Below are 18,507 nucleotides of genomic sequence, written 5' to 3' on the forward strand. Positions count from 1 at the left end.
CTGGCACTTTGCAGGAAGCAAGGTGCTCTGTTATGTTTAAAATTCTGTGCCCTCTGAAGTGCATGAGAGTTTGACTCTGACTGCTGTGGGATGTCTCGGAGCATATGCAGGACCATGTGCAGACAGACCGCAATTTAATTGGAAATTATACATTTCATAGCTTAATTGTCTACTTTTCATTCTTTCTTCCAAAATACAAAATTTCATTGCAGACACAATTTGAATGCCTTTGTCATGCTGAAGAGGGAAAGAATTAATTAAATCCCGGGTTGTCAGTCAAGTTGAGAACACAATATGGAAATCCCTGTTAAACAGAAGGCAAGTAGCTGTGCTCAAATTGTGATAGAGACTAATGTATCTTGTGAATCAAGATGCCATCTCCAATCTGTAACATAATGAAATGCACAGATTTTTCCCTGCCCCCATTCTCACTCTTTTTGCTCCAGTCTGAAGTGCACTCTGTAATGCATTATTAAGCCAAATTCTGACCCAGTTTCTTAATTATCTGTAAGCTACAGAGAACTTCTAGCAGAATATTAACTAAGGCAAGAGATGTAATACAGACAAATCCATGACGGCATTAGAGAGAATCATTAGCATTTTGCTAAGAAAATCCTTCATCTGTAATATTTAACTTAACCTAACATGCAGAATTTATATTTTAAAGGGGTTAAGCCACTAAAACAACCCAGGGGGAAAAAGGAAAAAAAGAAAAAAAAAAGAAAATTAAAAAATAAAATTAAATAAACATATTTGGAGAAGCATTCCTGGATTCACAAACTCAAAATACTTATAGCATACTGAAACATTTCTGGGACAACAAGATTGTATCCACTGTTCTGAGTGGATACCATGGACAGTTGTTACAACCTAATATAACAATGTGTGCCCTGCTATTTATTTTGGATGACCTGTAAAATGTAACCCGCTAAGGCATATACATGTGTACCAAAATTTTGGGGAGTATTCAGAACTGTCATAGGTGACAGTTTGAACAAACCCTCTAAACACTTGGGTGCCTGGTTAGTATCAAGTAAATAGCTGCAGTTTTACACCTCCCTGCACTGCTGCATATTAGTGCAATATGAAAAGTTTTCTCGGTGAAAATACAACCACAGATATACAAAATGAGAAACAAAGAACCCATGGACCTCTTCCTATAAAGCTGCAGGAGTACATGATTTTGAAGACTTGCTATATCTCTGAAATAAAAGTGTTTGAGTGAATGAAAAACATACTGAAAGAGCAATTTATTTAGTGAGAACAATTTTTAATACAAAGCATGTTGCAAAATTATTTGAGGAAAAATACTTTCCCCACCCCAGAATTGGATGATTTGTGGTATGTGCATATAGAAAGTCAAGCTTTGATTGTAAAATTTAGACAGCAGAGAAAGCCTGCAAAATAGATATATAATTTTGTGGAACAGGATGTATTCATTCAGTTCAAAGATCAAATAAAACCCATGCAGTCCCTTTAACATTGAATTGAAGAGTCACCTAACTGCAGAACATGGAATTTTTATATATGTTTTTAAAAATATTTCTTTCATGAATTCATAAATGAAAAAATCCTACTGTTTGAGAAACAATAAGACTCAGTTAAATACAATGTTTTATTTGTAACAGTGTCAAATGCAGCTCATGAGGGAAGTTGGTTCTTTGCAAAACATCAGATGATTGGAAAGTGCTGATAAACTTCATGTACATTCAAGTACATTGCTTCAATTTGAAGTGTGCTTTTGCTACTGGAGAATCTGAATATATCATTCCTTATGCTAACACTGTGAATTTCCCACTACAACCTGCCAAATATTCCTCTTCTGGGAATTAAGGTGTCCAAAATTTCTCCAAAGTTTTGAATAGTAAGACTGAGGCACCTTTCCTTTACAGGTATGGAAAAAACCTCAAAATCAATATTTTATACTCAAGCACCTAATCCAGCACACAAGCATTGAAACCAAAAGACCAGTTTTTAAAGGTGGTTTTTGTAAAAGACCACGCATTTTTCCATTTTCTTTCTAGACTAACCCATGTAATCAGTAAGGCCCAAGCATTCATACCAGACTATCCTCTACAGAGCACAGACACCTTTTCTCATGCATTTGCAGTTCATTTGTGTTTGACTGTAATCAAGCCAGGATTTCATCAGCTGTCCCTCAGCCCAAGGAGAGAGCACCTGTGACCGCCTGTGCTCCAGGGACAAAGCTGGACACCAGGACAACGTTTATCAATGTCAGTATCTCATGGAAACCATCTGTGACACCCCGACCCACGGTGCTTGGCTCTTTCACCTCCTGAAGTGCTTTGATCCAGCAGTGGACTGTGAGGAAATATGCATGGCCTCTTAGGCTGGAACCCATTCTGACTGATGCAGCCATGGCTGGACAGACCACCTGAAGGCCCTGATCTTGTCTCTGTTGGACACAGAGAAGTCCATAGTGAAAACAAGCTGGTATCTATTGTTCACATCTTAGCATAATCACCACTGCTATTATTGTTAAAGGAAAGAGAGCCCCCTCCCCTAAAAGCAAAATCATCTCTTTAGACACAGCAACATTCTGCTGCCTTGTGTCATGACACTCCATGGCTGTTGCTATGTGTCTCACAAAAATGTCCAGTAGTAGGGGTTTTGTGCCTTCTCAGGCCTCCACTTCTTCCATGACTTCCATCACAATTGTTCGAGGGCCGGTGAGGATGAGGTTGCTTACTGTCCTGTAATCCACATGGAGAACATTGAGGCCATTGACAGACACGACAAATTGGCAAACCTGAGGAGAAAGCAAGCAGCAAAACGAGTTATGCATTAGAATTTATTTTGTAAGGTCAATTACACAGATGTACTATCAACTCCTGGGCAGACAAAACCTCCAGAACTCTTCACATCATCTCATTTGGTCCCCTTAAAAGCCCCCACATTTCTTAGAATTAATCTGGCAAGTTAATTTTCCATAATTTGTTTTGAAACATTACTTCAACTTACAAATCAGTGGAATTCAACTTTCCAATCTTTTAACTTTTGAGATTCATCAATCATTTATCAATATCAATCATTTTTTCTTACAGCAATGTTATTTTTTCTTGTATCGGTGATATTGTACAGTATCAATGCTGCTTTGCAAACAATATGGCATCCAGCTAAGGGGTCCCCAGCAGAGCAAGGACAACTGTTGGAGCAAGTCCAAAGGAGGCCACAAAGATGGTTAGAAGGATGCAGCACTTCTTCGATAAGGAACTAAGGCTAAGGGAATTAGGTTTGTTCAGGCTGGAAAAGATGAGATTTGGTGGGTGGCCTTATTGTGGCCTTCCAGTACCTAAAAGGGTGGCCTTATTGTGGCCTTCCAGTACCTAAAAGGAGCCTGCAAGGAAGACAGAGAGGGACTATTTTCACAAGGGCCTGGAGTAACAGGTCAAGGGGGAAAGGCTTTTAGATGGAACAGAGTTGGTTTGGATTAGATATCAGAAAGAAATGCTTTACTATGAGCGTGGTGAGGCACTGGCACAGGTTGATCAGAGAAGCTGTGGATGCCCCATCCCTGGAACTGTTTAAGGCCAGGTTGGATGGAGCTTTGAGCAACCTGGCCTTGTGAAAGGTGTCCCTGTTGACAGCAGCGGGAATGAGATGGTCGTCAAGTTTCCTTCCAACCCAAACCATTCTATGATTCTATGAAGACAGCTCTGGCAATTGCAGTCTTTTATCTTTAGTTTGTCTTAAATGCTTTCCTAGAAATCATTTTAGTCAGCTCTTGGTAATCACCAAGAAAAAATATGCACCATGTTTCCAGGCTCAGGGCAAGGTCTGAATGATGACTTCACTAGATTCAGTGCCAAAACCTCCAACAGTGAAACATGAACCAAATGGATCCAAATTTTGAGACATAATATCACGGAAGATGAAGTCAGTACTAGGACAGATTAAAATGTCACTTCCATGTGATTTGTTTTGATTTCCTTCATCAAGTATGGCTTATTAATAAATTTCAAATATGCTAGTATTTTGTTTGTAAAAGCTATAAGAAATATTGGAGGTTTTGTATGATCATAGGACATTTTCAAGGAAAATATTCTTGATAGAAATATACTGACCAACATCACTGTACATCTTAAAACACTTAAACAGAGAAAAAGTCACATCAACATTGTAAAAAATGCAGGAAAATAAAGATAATACTGATTCCTCAAGGACGTTAAGACTTCTCTGCATCTAATCATAACATTACAGTGTTTGGTAAAAAGGTCAAAAAACGTGTGTAGTGTCTAGATCTGTATTTTTAATGATAAAAATATGGAGCCTAAGTGAATAATAATATTGTCCCGATGTTTCAATGGAAACAATACATTCACTAGAAGACTATTTTACCCATAAGTCCCCTTGAATCTGTAAGAAAGAAGCTATGAAACAAGTATCACCAGAATTTTTCATGCTTTATTTTATATGGACACTCTGGATCAATTGTGGGGTCAATTTTATGAGGTTCATCAAGGCAATGTCCTAGATCCTGCTCTTGGGTCACAACAACCCCCTGCAGCACTGCAGGCTGGGGAACAGTGGCTGGAAAGCTGCCCTTGGGAAAGGACCTGGGGGTGCTGGTCAGCAGTGACTGAACATGAGCCAGAGTGTGCCCAGGTGGCCAAGAAGGCCAATGGCATCCTGGCCTGGATCAGAAACAGTGTGGCCAGCAGGACCAGAGCAGGGATTGTCCCCCTGTACTCAGCACTGGTGAGGCTGTACCTCAAATCCTGTGTCCAGTTCTGGGCCTTTCACTACAAGAAGGACATTGAGGGGCTGGAGCATGTCCAGAGAAGGGGAACAGAGCTGGGGAAGGGTCTGGAGCACAACTCAGGTGAGGAGCAGCTGAGGGAGCTGGGGGTGTTTGGTCTGGAGAAAAGGAGGCTCAGGGCGGACCTTGTCACTCCCTACAACTCCCTGAGAGGAGGCTGGAGCCAGGTGGGGTTAGTCTCTTCTCCCAGGTAACAAGGGACAGGATCAGAGCAAACAGCCCCAGGTTGCACCAGGGGAGGGTTGGTGCCGGGGCTACTTGACACATTGGTGTTCGGTCATAGTTTTGATGTGATGATCTCAGTGGTCTTTTCCAAACGATTTGATTCTGTGATATGAGAACAAATTTCTTCACAGAACAAGAGGTCAGACATTTGAACAGGCTGCCCAGGAAAGGGTTAGAACAACCATCCTTGCAAGTGCTAAAAGCCCTGTGTGGATGTGGTACCTGGGAACTTGGTTTAGTGGTGAACGCAGCAGTGTCACGTTAATGGCTGGACTTGACGCTATTAGACCAACCCGTCTTTTCCAGCAGTAACAATTCTATCAGCCTATGATTTTTCACTTTCCTATTTAGGCAGAAGCACAAGACAGAAATGGGTGTGGGAGAGGTGGGAAGCAGCTCTGGTGTCCTTCAATGCTAGCTCTAAAGCAGATTTTCTCACATGCCAAGTCACTTAACTTTTGTGTGCCAGCAACTTCCCTCTCAAAATGTGTGGTGAAACTCAATTTGTATTTCTGCAAAATGGACAGAATGTAGCTATCAATTTAAGAAAAATTATAGAGGAAGTGAACCCAATCCAAAAATGTAACGTTTCATTTAAAATGTCACCAATTACTTTAATCTCTGCTTCTTAGAGCCTCTGCAGAGGAAGAGTGGCAGCAGCAGCTCCTGAAGGGATGGTGAACTCTTGCACCTTACTCCTTACCCTCAGAACTCCTCTGCAGAGCTGAAGATCGTGGAAGTAGCCTTACTGGCAGCCTAAATGATCACCAAAATATGGCAATCAGTGATACAACTCCCATGGCAATAATCTTTCCTGTATATGAATAGTTCAGCTGCAAGTAGCATTGGGAAAATGGTTTAGTTTTTGCATGCAGACAAAGCCTTCTAAATTTTAAGGATTTTTGTTGAAAAGGTAACCCGTCACCCTCTGCAATGTGTCCAATTAGTATTTAACTGGCATCTCTATTCAGTTAAAAATGCAGATTATTGCAGTATCTGTAGGTTTCAACTTCCAGTGGTATTTCCTAATACTTTCTATGGCTTTCCAAGGTTGTATCAAGTTTTACTGAATTATAGCTCTGGCTCTAAAATAATATTTGGGTTGATTTAAAACAGACCAACAGAAACAACATTGTGTCTTCTGGCTTAAAGCAATTTTTGGAAGTTGAATGGCCGATCTTTGTTTTACTGTTGCATATTCTCAGTCATCTTGACTTACTGGAATCCCAGTGCATGGGACTCATGTTTGGCCAGGTTCAATGGATAAATCTGCATGCTGGATCATGGCAGGGGCATTCAGGTGCCTTTGGGGAACGCCCCATCAGAGGAACAGAGTTTCAGGCCAGCCAGTGACCCACACCAGGGCTGCAATGGCGTAAATACAGATGGCACAGGCACAACGTGAACAGCAGTCTGGATGCCAAGGAGTGAATTTTTTGTGGAAGACAAGAGCTGACACGTCTGCATTCTCAGTGTGTTTGTTTTATCACATGCCTTTGGCAGCACGATTAACCAGCAATGTGTACAGCTGAGAACAGCCCCCTTCGTGCCCTCCTTTGCAGTGGATCCACATGGCTTATTAATTTCATCATCCCCAGTGGAGAGGATTAGATGCAAGAAGTCCACCCAGGCAAGATGAGAAGATAAATGCAGGGGGGAGGGCAATACACCGAAGAGCACAGTCCCATCCTAAAACTGCAGGAAAAGACCCATGAGGAGCAGGAGATGGTAATAAAGAGCCAACTATCCTGGGGCTAGAAAGCTCTCTCCATAGTAATTGCTTGACCAGTGCTCCTGAGGGCTGAGTCTCTGCAAATTCCGGACCTGGCTCTCTCAGGGACGAAGAAATGAGGAGCCATTTGCTGTGCCCTCCAGTCCTGGTGAGGAGAAAGAGGTTTGCACAGTCCTGAGCCCTTTGTTATGCTGACTGCCCTCAACTCAGTTTTCCTCTCCCCACCCTGATTTCCCATTCACTGCATCCAGCAAGGGAAAATGAAATGCAGTGCTGCTTTGTGCATTTTAGTCCCTATCAATCCTGCCCCAAAAATGCTCATATTGTGTATTGCTCTACTGAAGTGAGAAAACAAGCAAGAGCAAGTGAGCACCCACTCACCAGCCCTGACTGGTGAGTCAATTCATATTTTATTATTGCAGGAATTTTCTTCAGGAGACTGATTTACAAAAATACAATGATTTAACATTACATTTATAAAAACACATTTCAAAAAGCTGTAAGTGCTCAGCTCATAGCTGCAGCTGTTAAGGGCTTTGTAACTACAAACATGTAAAGTATTTCTCTTGGTTTCCACACATCAGTAACTATAATAGATGACAAACTACAGTTAAAAGAACCTCAAAGAACCTTTTATTGTTCATTTCCTCATTGCTCTCCAAGGAGCTTGACAAGAGATAACCATCCCTTTTCATCCCTCAGACTTCAAAAAATGACACAGCCCATAATAAATTCCGACTATTTTGTTGGTCAGGATGTGGTGATCTAAAAACCACAGAACTAATAATAGTTAAATAAAGCAACACTCAAATGAAAAAACCCCTCCCTTAAGTGATTTAAAATATTTAAGTATTACAGCAGTAAGCATTTATTGTTGAGTATTTCAATTTCCCGCCATTGGAAACAGCAGCTCATGGAAGCAGGAATAGCAGAAAAAGCACCTCTATCTTTCTGTGGGTTTTCCATCATGCATACAGAAGGTTTAACCAAATCCAGGTGCCCCCCTATAAACTTCAAGTTACAGCTTACATTTGAACATTACATTGAAAAAAGGATCTGGAAGCCTGTAGTTTAAAGAAGTTAGCAAAGATTCGTCATGCCATTTATCATCGGACTGAAGATGGCAAGAAGGGGTGAGAATAATTTGTTACCGTGACATTTACTGGCAAAATCGGGATTGTGCTGTACTTGGAACTGTCCAACCCTTCCTCCCCCTCACTGGTAATTGCTCTTTCCTCCACGGCAATCTTTGGCTGCCTGCCCCTCCTCGGTCCTGCCAAGCTGCCCTGCAGATGTACATCCACACCCCCTGATTTTCCTGCTGGGACAGCTGCCTGCTGCCAAAGCAAGGCCCTGCCCTCGCAGGGGGCTGCCTGCACCCGGGCTGGACAGCTGAGCTGGTGTTGATCAGGAGCTGAGCTGAGGATGACTGTGGGATCCTTCTAAGGGATGGCAGAGGCTGGCTGCAGGCATGGGAGTGGAACTGTGCAACTGCCTTAAAGCCAATCATGAAACAAAAACATTGCATACCTGTCAGTAATTCTTTGTTAGTTCTGCCTCAGGATGACCTTCATATTTATAAATGCTACAGGAATGTTACAGGATAGGCAGCTAGCCTAGATCCTTGGATATTCAGATGCTGTTTGCACTGTGAGCTTTAGTTAGCTTTCCCTGCGGAGCCAAGCCTTGCTTGCTGGACTTTTTTGAGTGTAATATACTTAAAAATCCTTTAAAAATGTTCTTTTCTAGGCACACTTTTTAGAAGGGTGTTGTGAAAGTTTATAAAGAGCTGGAAATTCCTACTGCAGACTTTGACCTAAGTGATCATTGCTGTTTGGGACAGCCCTAAAATTACATTTTAATTTATAGATGCAGCGAGTCCAACTATTCATCTCTGGTATAAAGCAAGTAACAGCCATGCACAGTCAGCAGATAATATATCTCAAAACAGTAGGACAACACCATGATTACACGGCCAGTTTAATTTGAGATAAATTTTGAAAAACCCGCCCAAATTAAGAGGAATACAACTGCCACCAGGCAGCCTGGCTGGGATGGGCAGGGACTGTCCTTTACTCCAGCAGCTGCTGGGGGGTGAGGTGCTCATTCTCAAAGGATTTATCATTTACATTTCAGTGCCAGCATCAGTGTCTGGAATCTACTCTGTTTTGTTTGTTTGTTTGTTTGTTTGACTGTGGGATTTTAGTGTTTAGTTTGTTTGACTGTGGGTTTTTTTGGTGTTTAGTTTGTTAACTGCTCTTTAGGAAAATACACACACGACTAAAATTGCAGATCAAATAGGTACCAAAGCAATGTTACCAAATAATGCAGGCTTGAAGTTCTCAAATTCAAAGCTAGATTATGCAATGACACAGTAAAGATAGTGGCAAAAATACAGTTTTGCAGCAGTACTGATACTTCACCTCATTCTCTAGGCAGCAATGAGAATATTCAGGATCTAAAACTGCAAAGCACAAAGTCTATGCCAGTGCACTCGAATCTTCTCCTTCAACAGCAACAAGGTAAACCAAACAAAAAGGTTTGATGGGCTGTTTGGTACTGATAGCAGCTCTGACATCAGCAATTAACAGCATAAAGAGATGTTGAAAATAGTGCCACCAATTAATTTCCACTGAAAGTATGAATATTACTGTACACATGGCAACTGTATGAAGGAAAATATATAAAAATGCTGGAGAGAGTGTGAAATCCAGTCTTGCACTAATCTTTTCACTCTGGAGTAGCCAGGATTTCACTCCTGGACTCTGTGTGGATCCAAAACAGATTTCTAGCAGCTGACAGCACAAAGCAGGCCCATGTTCTGCAGCAAAGCACATCCCTTTGAGACCAAGGTAGTTCAGAAGTTCTTAGCACATTGCACAGAAACAAGTTGTGCTTGTTGGGAAAGCTGTGTCTGAAACAAGGCAGGCTCAGTAATCCAGCAGGAGACAGACTGGATTTACCCCCTTGCTCTGTTCATCATTTGTATCCACAGTGTTTTACATACACTTGGATAGTTTGGGACATGCTTCCTTGAGTACTATTTCTTCTTATCATCTGATGTGAAGCCAAAGTCACACAGATAATTCCCAGTCACACAGATAATTCCCAGTCACACATGCATTCCCAAAATGCATGAAAAAATGTATTGCTTTCTTTTCAGTTTCTTTAAAAAAAAAAAAAAAAACAAACAAACCTTATTAGCATCAAGTAAAAATTATGAATTAGGCAAGTGTAGGAGTTATTTTCAACCTTGGAAAGTTGTTCAGTCATTTTCCTAAGAACAAAAATAAAAGGTTCTAAGTCTAACTTCTTTCAGAGCTGTTCAAACAAAAGTGTATTTGGCTATTTTATGGAGTAGAATTCATACCAGAATTGACAATATAACTATTTAAAAAAGAAAAGTATATCCCAATGGTAATATTTTTGCTTTTCTTCTTACTAATGAAAATTAAAATGAAATCCATTACAGAGACAGCCTGCTTACATTTCTGTTATACAGACACCCTCAATAATTATAAATAAATGCTTTTTTCATGTCCTACTAATCCGGCAGGGACAAGGATCAGCTGGGACGCTTGAATAGCTCAAACTCATAATTTTGTTTCATTATTGAAACAATTCTGAAATTCACTGTGGTCTTCCAGAGGAAAGTCCTCCATATGTGGTTAGCAAACCCATCTGTTTTCTGTGTGCATGAGAGATCCACAAGATCCTGATTTCTATTAAATATCAGGCCATGCTCTCAATAAGAACCCTTCCTTATGGGCACCCATGAAATCAGGGCTGAAGGGTTAGCATTTTGCAATTGTCAGTGACCTGGAGATGTCATCAGCAGGATACCCAACAAATCAAACTTTTCACACTTCAGATACTTTTGAAAGCTCTGGGCCAGTTCCAAAATTGAAAACATACTGGTTGATTCTGTGATAAGGCCACAGGTCTCATCTGGGAAGGTTACTAAACTCCTGAAACTGAGAAGGAAAGCACAAAGCAAAAATAAAAACAATGCAGCCTTTACCATTGCTTGTTTCAAGAGTCAATACAGCTGCTTTGGCTTTTCCTGTCTTGCTGACAGATTTCAGCAAAATTTGGGCAAGGCTTAGGTGCTACAAGAACATAACATCTGAAACACAGCTTTCCAGCTTTCTGCAAGGAGGAAGGGGACATCCAAGCTTCCAACATTGTAAAAGAAGAGGTATCTTTCCAATGGGATCCTTTCCCCCTTGCACGCCCCTTGCTCCTCTGCAGATGCTGGGAAACATTCCTCCCAGGCACCACTGCCCTCCAAGCAAACAGATGGAATTCAAGATGTCACTTTTCAAAATCTAATTTAAATATGAAGTGTGAAGGAATTGAGAAATGAGTGAAAGTAAAAACTTCCATTTAAGGCTGTTATTTTGTCACAAAGGAACAAAAAACTACACCATTTGTACTTTTCATTGCTGTTACCAACTAGAAAGGAGCTATTTACAAGTGGAAAACCACACAGGTTTGCCTTGCCAGATCTCTTGAATAAATCTTCCCAAACAATTACCACATCATCACCTTCTACCTCACATACCACATCATGGGTTTGTGTACAAGACCCTTAGTGACAACACTCTTAGTGACAATGAGGTTTTCATCTCTTTGGAGTGCAAAAAGATAATTTTACTTTTAAAAGAAATGTGGAAAAAAAGTGTTTGCTTATTAAAAGCTGGATCAGTAATCTGATTTGGGACCTCTGCTCACAGAGAGGGATACACTCAACCTGAGTTGCCAAGGAATCTGTGGATTCAGATGTCAAACCCCTTTTAAAGGGGAGGAAGATTCATAGCAGAACTTGGTACCTGCAGTCCCAAGAGATGCTTCTGTCCCTTTGTGCTGGCTCTGGGAGCAGCACACCAAAGCCAGACACTGCTCCCTTTTCATCCTTTTCATCCTGTGCCAGCAAAAATAAATAAATGAAAGGACTCGTCTCCAGGCAAAGTAAGTTCCTTGATGTGCCTGACATGGATGGAGGAAGGAGGCAATAGACACATATCTGGTTGAAGGCAAAGGGAAAGAGGGAGATGAAAAGGAGGTGAAGATAGGATCAGCCTTCTTGGCAGAGCTTACACAGACCAGAAAACTAAAGTTTTCAGATAACTTAAAGTCTCAGTGAAATCAATGGCAAGATGGATGTTATGGTACCAAGAACAAGTGCAGAGAAATCTGAGGCAGGAGAACAACAGTGGAGGAGAGAGAGCACAGAGCTCAGCTTCTTTTACACACTTACACAACCAGCCTGCATTTATGTTGATACAGGATTTCTTCTGTTTTAATAGGTCACCCATAGCCATAAAGCAAAGGAATCCCCATGCTCAGCAGAGCCAGGCTACAGAGATGCTGGATGTGGTACCACAGAAGAGCCTAAGATCTAAGACTAACTTCTACTTAAAAGTAAACATAGGCAGCACTGAAATTTTTGCTCTCACTCTGCTAAGCTTTACACTGTCACAATGGAATGAGGAAAAGAGATGAAAATCAGAGGTCCTAAAAGTTATGTTTCCACTTAGATTCTTATCTTTGGTATTTTTTTAAAGAGTTCATGCAATCTTGATAGGATTAGTAAAGTTGAGCTGGAACCTCACAATTCACAACCAACTGCATGTTGCTGGAAGGTTAAAAAATCATACCATGGCCTTTCCTCCACAACTGAGGTTACTGGATGGAACAGAATAAATTGCAGATGTGTGTTCAGTTCTGTAAATATCTCCAGCGAAAGTGTAATTGGCTGTGCAGTGGGTGGTGTGGGAGTAGGCAAGTATCCAGGCTTTGCATAAAAAAGATGTTGTCTCTCGAGAGATGTGTTTCTTGTTCATTCTGTACAGCAGTGTGAAGCTGACCCAGTGTTCCATCAGGGGGCTAGAAACTGGGTATCTGCAGAGCACACTGCAACTCACAGCAGAGAAAATGAGCTCCATTTACAGAATTAAAATATAACTTCATCATTCTTGTGCTCCATCTTGATCTGTGACTGCAGAGTGGTGTGGATGGCTTGCCTGAGCAAGGCTTCATTACACATTTTCAATACATATATATTACATATTTCTTTCCATTTTAAAAAAGAGGCTGAATTTTTTATAGTATTCCAAAAAAATTTGTCTCCAACTGAAAAAAACCCCAATGTGAATTAAACAACATAATTCTTAAACTGCATAATACAAAAAAACCCCACGTAATATAGTAATAGCTATTTTATAACATAATGGAGTAAGTCACATAATATAAAAAGTCAGATTATCAAGGGCTTCATCATTGGTTCAGACAGTCTCTCCCTTCCTTCCTCCCTTCCAAATGATGGGAATCTTTGGGAATTCAAATCCTTTTTTCTTGATCAGAAAGAGAATTAAACCACTGCTGAGCAAACTCCACAAACAGAGTGGACAAATTAGAGAAGAAAAAGAGCTGACCAAAGAGCCCATGAGAACAACTCTTGCTTTGGAGCATGAGTCTCTTGGGCTGCCCAAGTCTCAGCTCTGCAAGTGGTGGAGTTTTGCTGACGGATCAACTGAGCAGGAATTATTCACAAAGGTAAATTAACGCTATCTGTACATATCTGGAGAGTAATAACATAAGAACATAATACCCTGAAACACAAACCATCCATAAATACGGAGTAGGGGAATATAGGTCACTGCTTTCCACGGCCCTAATTGGGAACTGGTGTGTAAAATCACTGACTTAATGTGAGTCCCAGTGAGAAATACCCACAGGTAAAGCTGGACCAGGCTGGGCCACATCAGGAAAGCACACCAGTGACTGCATGTCTAACTTTATAAGCATTTTTATTGTATAGTGCAATTTGATACCTACCACAGAACAGTTCTGAATATGTTAAACAACTCAAATGGCTAAAGATGGCTCTGGGTAAAATACTGCATCCGTCTCAGAAGAACAGAGTCTAAGCTTAGAAATAATGTCTTTTAATGCTTGGGTTGACCTTTTGGTGTCTTTTTTTTCTGGTATATCTGTAGCTAAACCATATTTGCTAAAACAAAATTGCGCATAATGAATAAAGAAGTTTAAAACTGTGTATCAGTTTACTTACATGGTCAAATATAATTATGCTGAACTGCAGTCCATTTAAGTCCCATATTGGATAAAAACAGTAATGAAGTGCAACCAAGGGGATTGCAGGGGCAGGCAGACTCATGCAAGGCACCCTCAGCACCCTCTGGTATCCAGCATGTTGTGAGCAGGAACAGTCTACGCTGTTTGAGACAAACAGCTGCTCTCTGTTTGCACAGACAAAAGTGCAATTGTTTTTCCATGTGTTTGGCTAGCTAAACAGAGCCTTGGCTTTAATGTAACATGCTTCCCAATTCATTCCCTTATACCATGAAAGGAAGCCACTTTGTGTCTTGAGCAGCAGCAAGCAAAGAGACGGAGAGAGAAGTGCAGGCAAGAGTCTTCAGAGCAGCAGCTGGGGAGCAGCAGCATCCTTGAAGCGCTCAGGGCAGAGAGCTGAGATAGCCTGGACTTGTAAAAACAACAGCATCCGAGGAACTCTCCAAGTAATCAACTGAAATGAGTATTGCAACTAAACCAAGTAGTACAAAATGTTTTTCATCCTCAGCTGAGAGCAGAAGTAGTTCAAAATTATAGCTTTTTGCTGAACTAGCCTCTAATTCTATGTCTTTTTTACAGACACTTAGGATAACCTTTTCAAGATTTCAGGCATTCTGCTGATCAATTTTTCAGATGACAGCAGCCTCTTTAGAGAGGCTGGGCTACCTGGGAGTGAGCTGCAATAGCCCATGACAGCTTGAGCAGGGGGAGATCCCAGCTGCTCCATCAGGATCTTCCCATTCAATGGCCTATAGACCACACAGGAGCTTGGAAGTCGTAGCAAAGCACAAGCACAGCCCTGTTCTACAGTACTGCTGTCTCTCTTTCTGAATGGTTACAGCTGTAAGACTCCAGAAATAAAACACAAAACACTTTGATAAAGGCAAGATTTTCAGATATCTGGATTATCCTGTCATAAAACACCACTTACTTGAAAAGAATTTTTAAAATTATAAGTTATTAAAATAATGTGACTAAACTTAGAAAATTCACTGATCTCCAATAATGAAGCTGCAGATTTGGGGTTTTTTTTGTATTTATATTTCCTGTTGATGAGAATGTGCCAACATACAGACACAAGTACAGTGGGTCACTTGTTGCCCAAGACCATTTTAGGTGACAGGCCTACAAACAAGTTCAGTTCTAAAGTCAACCACACAACTGTGAATGTGGAAAACAGAGCTCTGAGATATTATGAAACTTGCTGTACTCATTTAAGGTTTCAGTTGTTGTAAAGAGAAAAAAAGTTATTTTATTGCCCAGTAAAACTCTCTCTGTTAAAAGAGTCTTTAGGAAAAATCACACAGAGGCATTGGAAACCTAATACTTCTATGCGGGCCAAAATTTGGGTCTGGGATAAGCAAGTAAAACCTTATTAAACCTGTGTTCTGTAAGTATGGCAGGGGGGAAGATGTTAAAGGAGAAATTTAGACTCAAAAAGTTGAACTCACTATTTTTATATTTCACCTTATATTTTTATATTTCAGTGGGCATTCCCACTGTCTTAATTCCTTTCTCTATAGTGATCAACATGGATCCTGTTGTTCAAAATCAGGTCTGACGATCATGAAAAGAATTTTTCTCCGTTTTCTTTTGTGTGTGCAGTTTGCAGCTCACATCCTGCTGGCGTGATGTTTGCGTCAATGTTCCCAACTGCATGGTGGGGGGTCTTTCCCCTCATACCTCAGTGTGTGACTTCTCACACACCACGTTTTGATTTCTTCATCATAGAGGAGTTCCAGATAGTCACAGCAAGCACCTGGTCTCTAGCACAAGATAAAGGTGGCTGATTTTTTAGTCAGTTTTATATCCACTGGCTCAGAAGAACAGAGGCTCATGATCCACTGAAGCAAGCACAGTCCCAGACCCAGCTGGTGCTGGCTGTGCACTCTGGGGCTTGTGCACAAGGGTGGGGTTCACTTAACCTTCCAAAACTGCTTCAGAAGTTCTGCAGCCTCAGAAGAGATTTCTTCAAAACAAACTTATACAACTCTGTGGACAAAGAAGCAAGGCAAACCAAGGAAACAAGCAGAAAAAAACGGAGATCCACCAAAAAAGTAGGAATGTAGGATGAAATTCTGACGTGTCAGAAGATAACAGGAGCTTTATTATGGCTTTAAAAGAACGAAAATTTCACAATGAAGACCCTACTGATTTATTACTGAAAAATGGAGCAAAACAGGAGAATTTTTGTAAAGATCAGCAGAGACTGGAATGTGGTAACATTGGAAATAGAAAGTGTCTGCAGAGTAGTTACAACCTGGGCAGGGGTGGCAAGGTGGGATGTCACAAAGAAAATATCTGGAGTCAACACAAACACAAATTTCAGGAGAGGGAGAAGGATGGCTTAGAAAGATGAGAGCTGTACAAACTGATGTTTGAAACCTGGGGAGCTGTAACTTTGCTGCATGGGAGTCACTGGGCCCAGTCTGCAAAATCTCTGCTCTGAGACTGGAAAACCTGGATCTTATGCTGTGAACCACACCCCCCCATAAGGAAACAAAGAAACTTTAGCAAAATTATCTGTACAGGTGCCAAAACAGATCTACTCATCAAATGTTTTGGTTATTTTTGAGAATATGTCAGATTTTCTGAAATTTTCCATCTCTATTTAAACCCAAACCACTTTACAAAAATTCTGGTGGGAAATGGTCAGTATTGCACAGAGGGTTTGTGACAGGAAAAGAGAATGCAAATCCAAACTGTGGCTTCCTTGTGGCCACCATGGGGCAGGTTCACCAGTGGAACAGTGTCTCCAAGAGTCTCCCGACACAGAGTTCAACAACGACAGGGCTTCCAACAGAAGCCTTTCCAGAGAAGGAATAAAATGGACAGAGTAGCTGGTGCAGTGAAGGGGCAGAAGAGAGAGATCTAATCCTGCACTGGGATTCCCAATACTGAGGAAAAAGCTTCCATTATTTCAATCAACCTAAAGACACTGTGCTAATGCAAAGGATGGTCAAGGACATAAAGACTCTGTTGTTGCACTTCATTGCACTTGTAGTAGCCTGCAATGAAAGCAAAGGAGAAATTTGCCAAGCCTTGTCTCCTTCTGGCAAGTAAACAAAGTTCTGGCAGTGACACACAATGCAGCTTTCAAAACCACCTTCTTCTTTAGTTAGAGAAGCCTCTACTTTGGTGAGAGGGTTGAATTCACAGAACTCCCAGACAAGAGGATGTGCAATGCAGTTTTCTGCCAAGTCCTCACAGAACTATATTACTGTGATAATTTTCATGGCATTAATCCCAGTACAGTAAGAGCAACATGGTTCTAGGATAGGTCCAACCTATGTAGAACTGGTAAAAAGATTCACTCTAAAAATCTGGGAACTACTCATTGAGTTTAATTAAATACACACAGGGCAAGTGGAAACCTTGGGACAGTTAGGGAGGCATCAATACAGTTCATCAGCAAAGTACATTAGCAAATGATGACCACAGACTAAAAGGAGAAGGCATACACAGAACAGGAACACCCAGGCACAGATTCATTCACTGATCAGGAAAGTACGCTGAGTGCTATACATGTTAAAAATTTGTCAAGCACAACCAGTCAAGAAGTCATTTTTGATGGCAGAGCTTATTATTTTCACATTCACAAATATTTGACCTCTTCCAACTTCTGTTGAGTCAGTATGCTACTGACTAACACAGCCTTACTGATTTTTTCTTTAGGGTCTTTTAGAAAGATTTCCACTAAGGATTAAATAAATAATAATGAAAAAGCTATCCAAACTGTTAATCAAAGCGTTCTACATTATGTTCACCATTGCTATGCTTTTAACATGTCCTAATGTCCTGGTCCTGCACTTGAGGAGGAACAACCCCAGGCAGTACAGGGTGGGGGCCAACCTGCTGGGAAGCAGTTCTGCAGGGAAGGACTCGGGGGTCCTGGTGGACAACAAACTGTCCATGAGCCAGCAGCGTGTCCTTGTGGCCAAGAAGGCCAGTGGTATCCTGGGCTGCATTAGGAAAAGCATTGGCAGCAGGTCAAGGGAGGTGATCCTACCTCTTTACTCTGCCCTAGTGAGGCACATCTGGAGTGCTGTGTACAGTTCTGGGCTCCTCAGTACAAGACAGACATGGAAAAAATGGAGTGGGTCCAGCAGAGGGCTACAAAGTCAGTCAAGGGTCTGGAGAATGCCTCTTGCAATGAAAGGTTGAGGGAGCTGAGCTGAGCCTCAAGAAGAGATGACTGATGAAACTCTAATGTCTAGCTAAAAGGTGGGTACCAAGAGCATGGGCCAGGCTCTCAGGAGTGGCTCCAAGCAGTAGGACAAGAGGCAAAAACTGAAGCAGAAAAAGGCCTACTTGAACACAAGGAAGGAAAACTGAAGCACAACACAAGGAAGGAAAACTGAAGCACAAGAAGGTCCACTTGAACACAAGGAAGGAAAACTGAAGCACAAGAAAGTCCACTTGGACACAAGGAAAGACTTTACTGTGTAGTGATCATGCACTGGAACAGACTGACCAGGGAGGCTGTGGAATCCCCTTTACTGGATGGGACCAGTCCTGTGCAGTGTGCTCTAGGATGACCCTGCTTGAGATGGGAGATTACACCAGGTGACCCACTGTGGTCCCTTCCAACATGACCCATTCTTTCATACTGTAATGTAATAATCACTCTTCTCAAGCATGATCTCAATGATGTTTGAGGCTAATGCTAGCTGAC

The 18,507-nt window shown here is 41.3% G+C and overlaps 1 protein-coding gene across 1 annotated transcript in view; it reads right to left on the reverse strand.

Moving 5' to 3' along the window:
- Window positions 1–1,226: 1,226 nt before the first annotated feature.
- DEPTOR (DEP domain containing MTOR interacting protein) overlaps window positions 1,227–18,507 on the reverse strand; it is a 77,779-nt gene continuing 60,498 nt past the window's right edge. The window contains exon 10 of the mRNA XM_063173099.1: window positions 1,227–2,770. Within this exon, the coding sequence (XP_063029169.1) occupies window positions 2,642–2,770 (129 nt within the window). The 3' untranslated portion in view covers window positions 1,227–2,641. The remainder of the gene's footprint in view (window positions 2,771–18,507) is intronic.

This window comes from Melospiza melodia, chromosome 1, assembly GCF_035770615.1.
Source record: "Melospiza melodia melodia isolate bMelMel2 chromosome 1, bMelMel2.pri, whole genome shotgun sequence".
Classification (NCBI taxonomy): Eukaryota; Metazoa; Chordata; class Aves; order Passeriformes; family Passerellidae; genus Melospiza; species Melospiza melodia.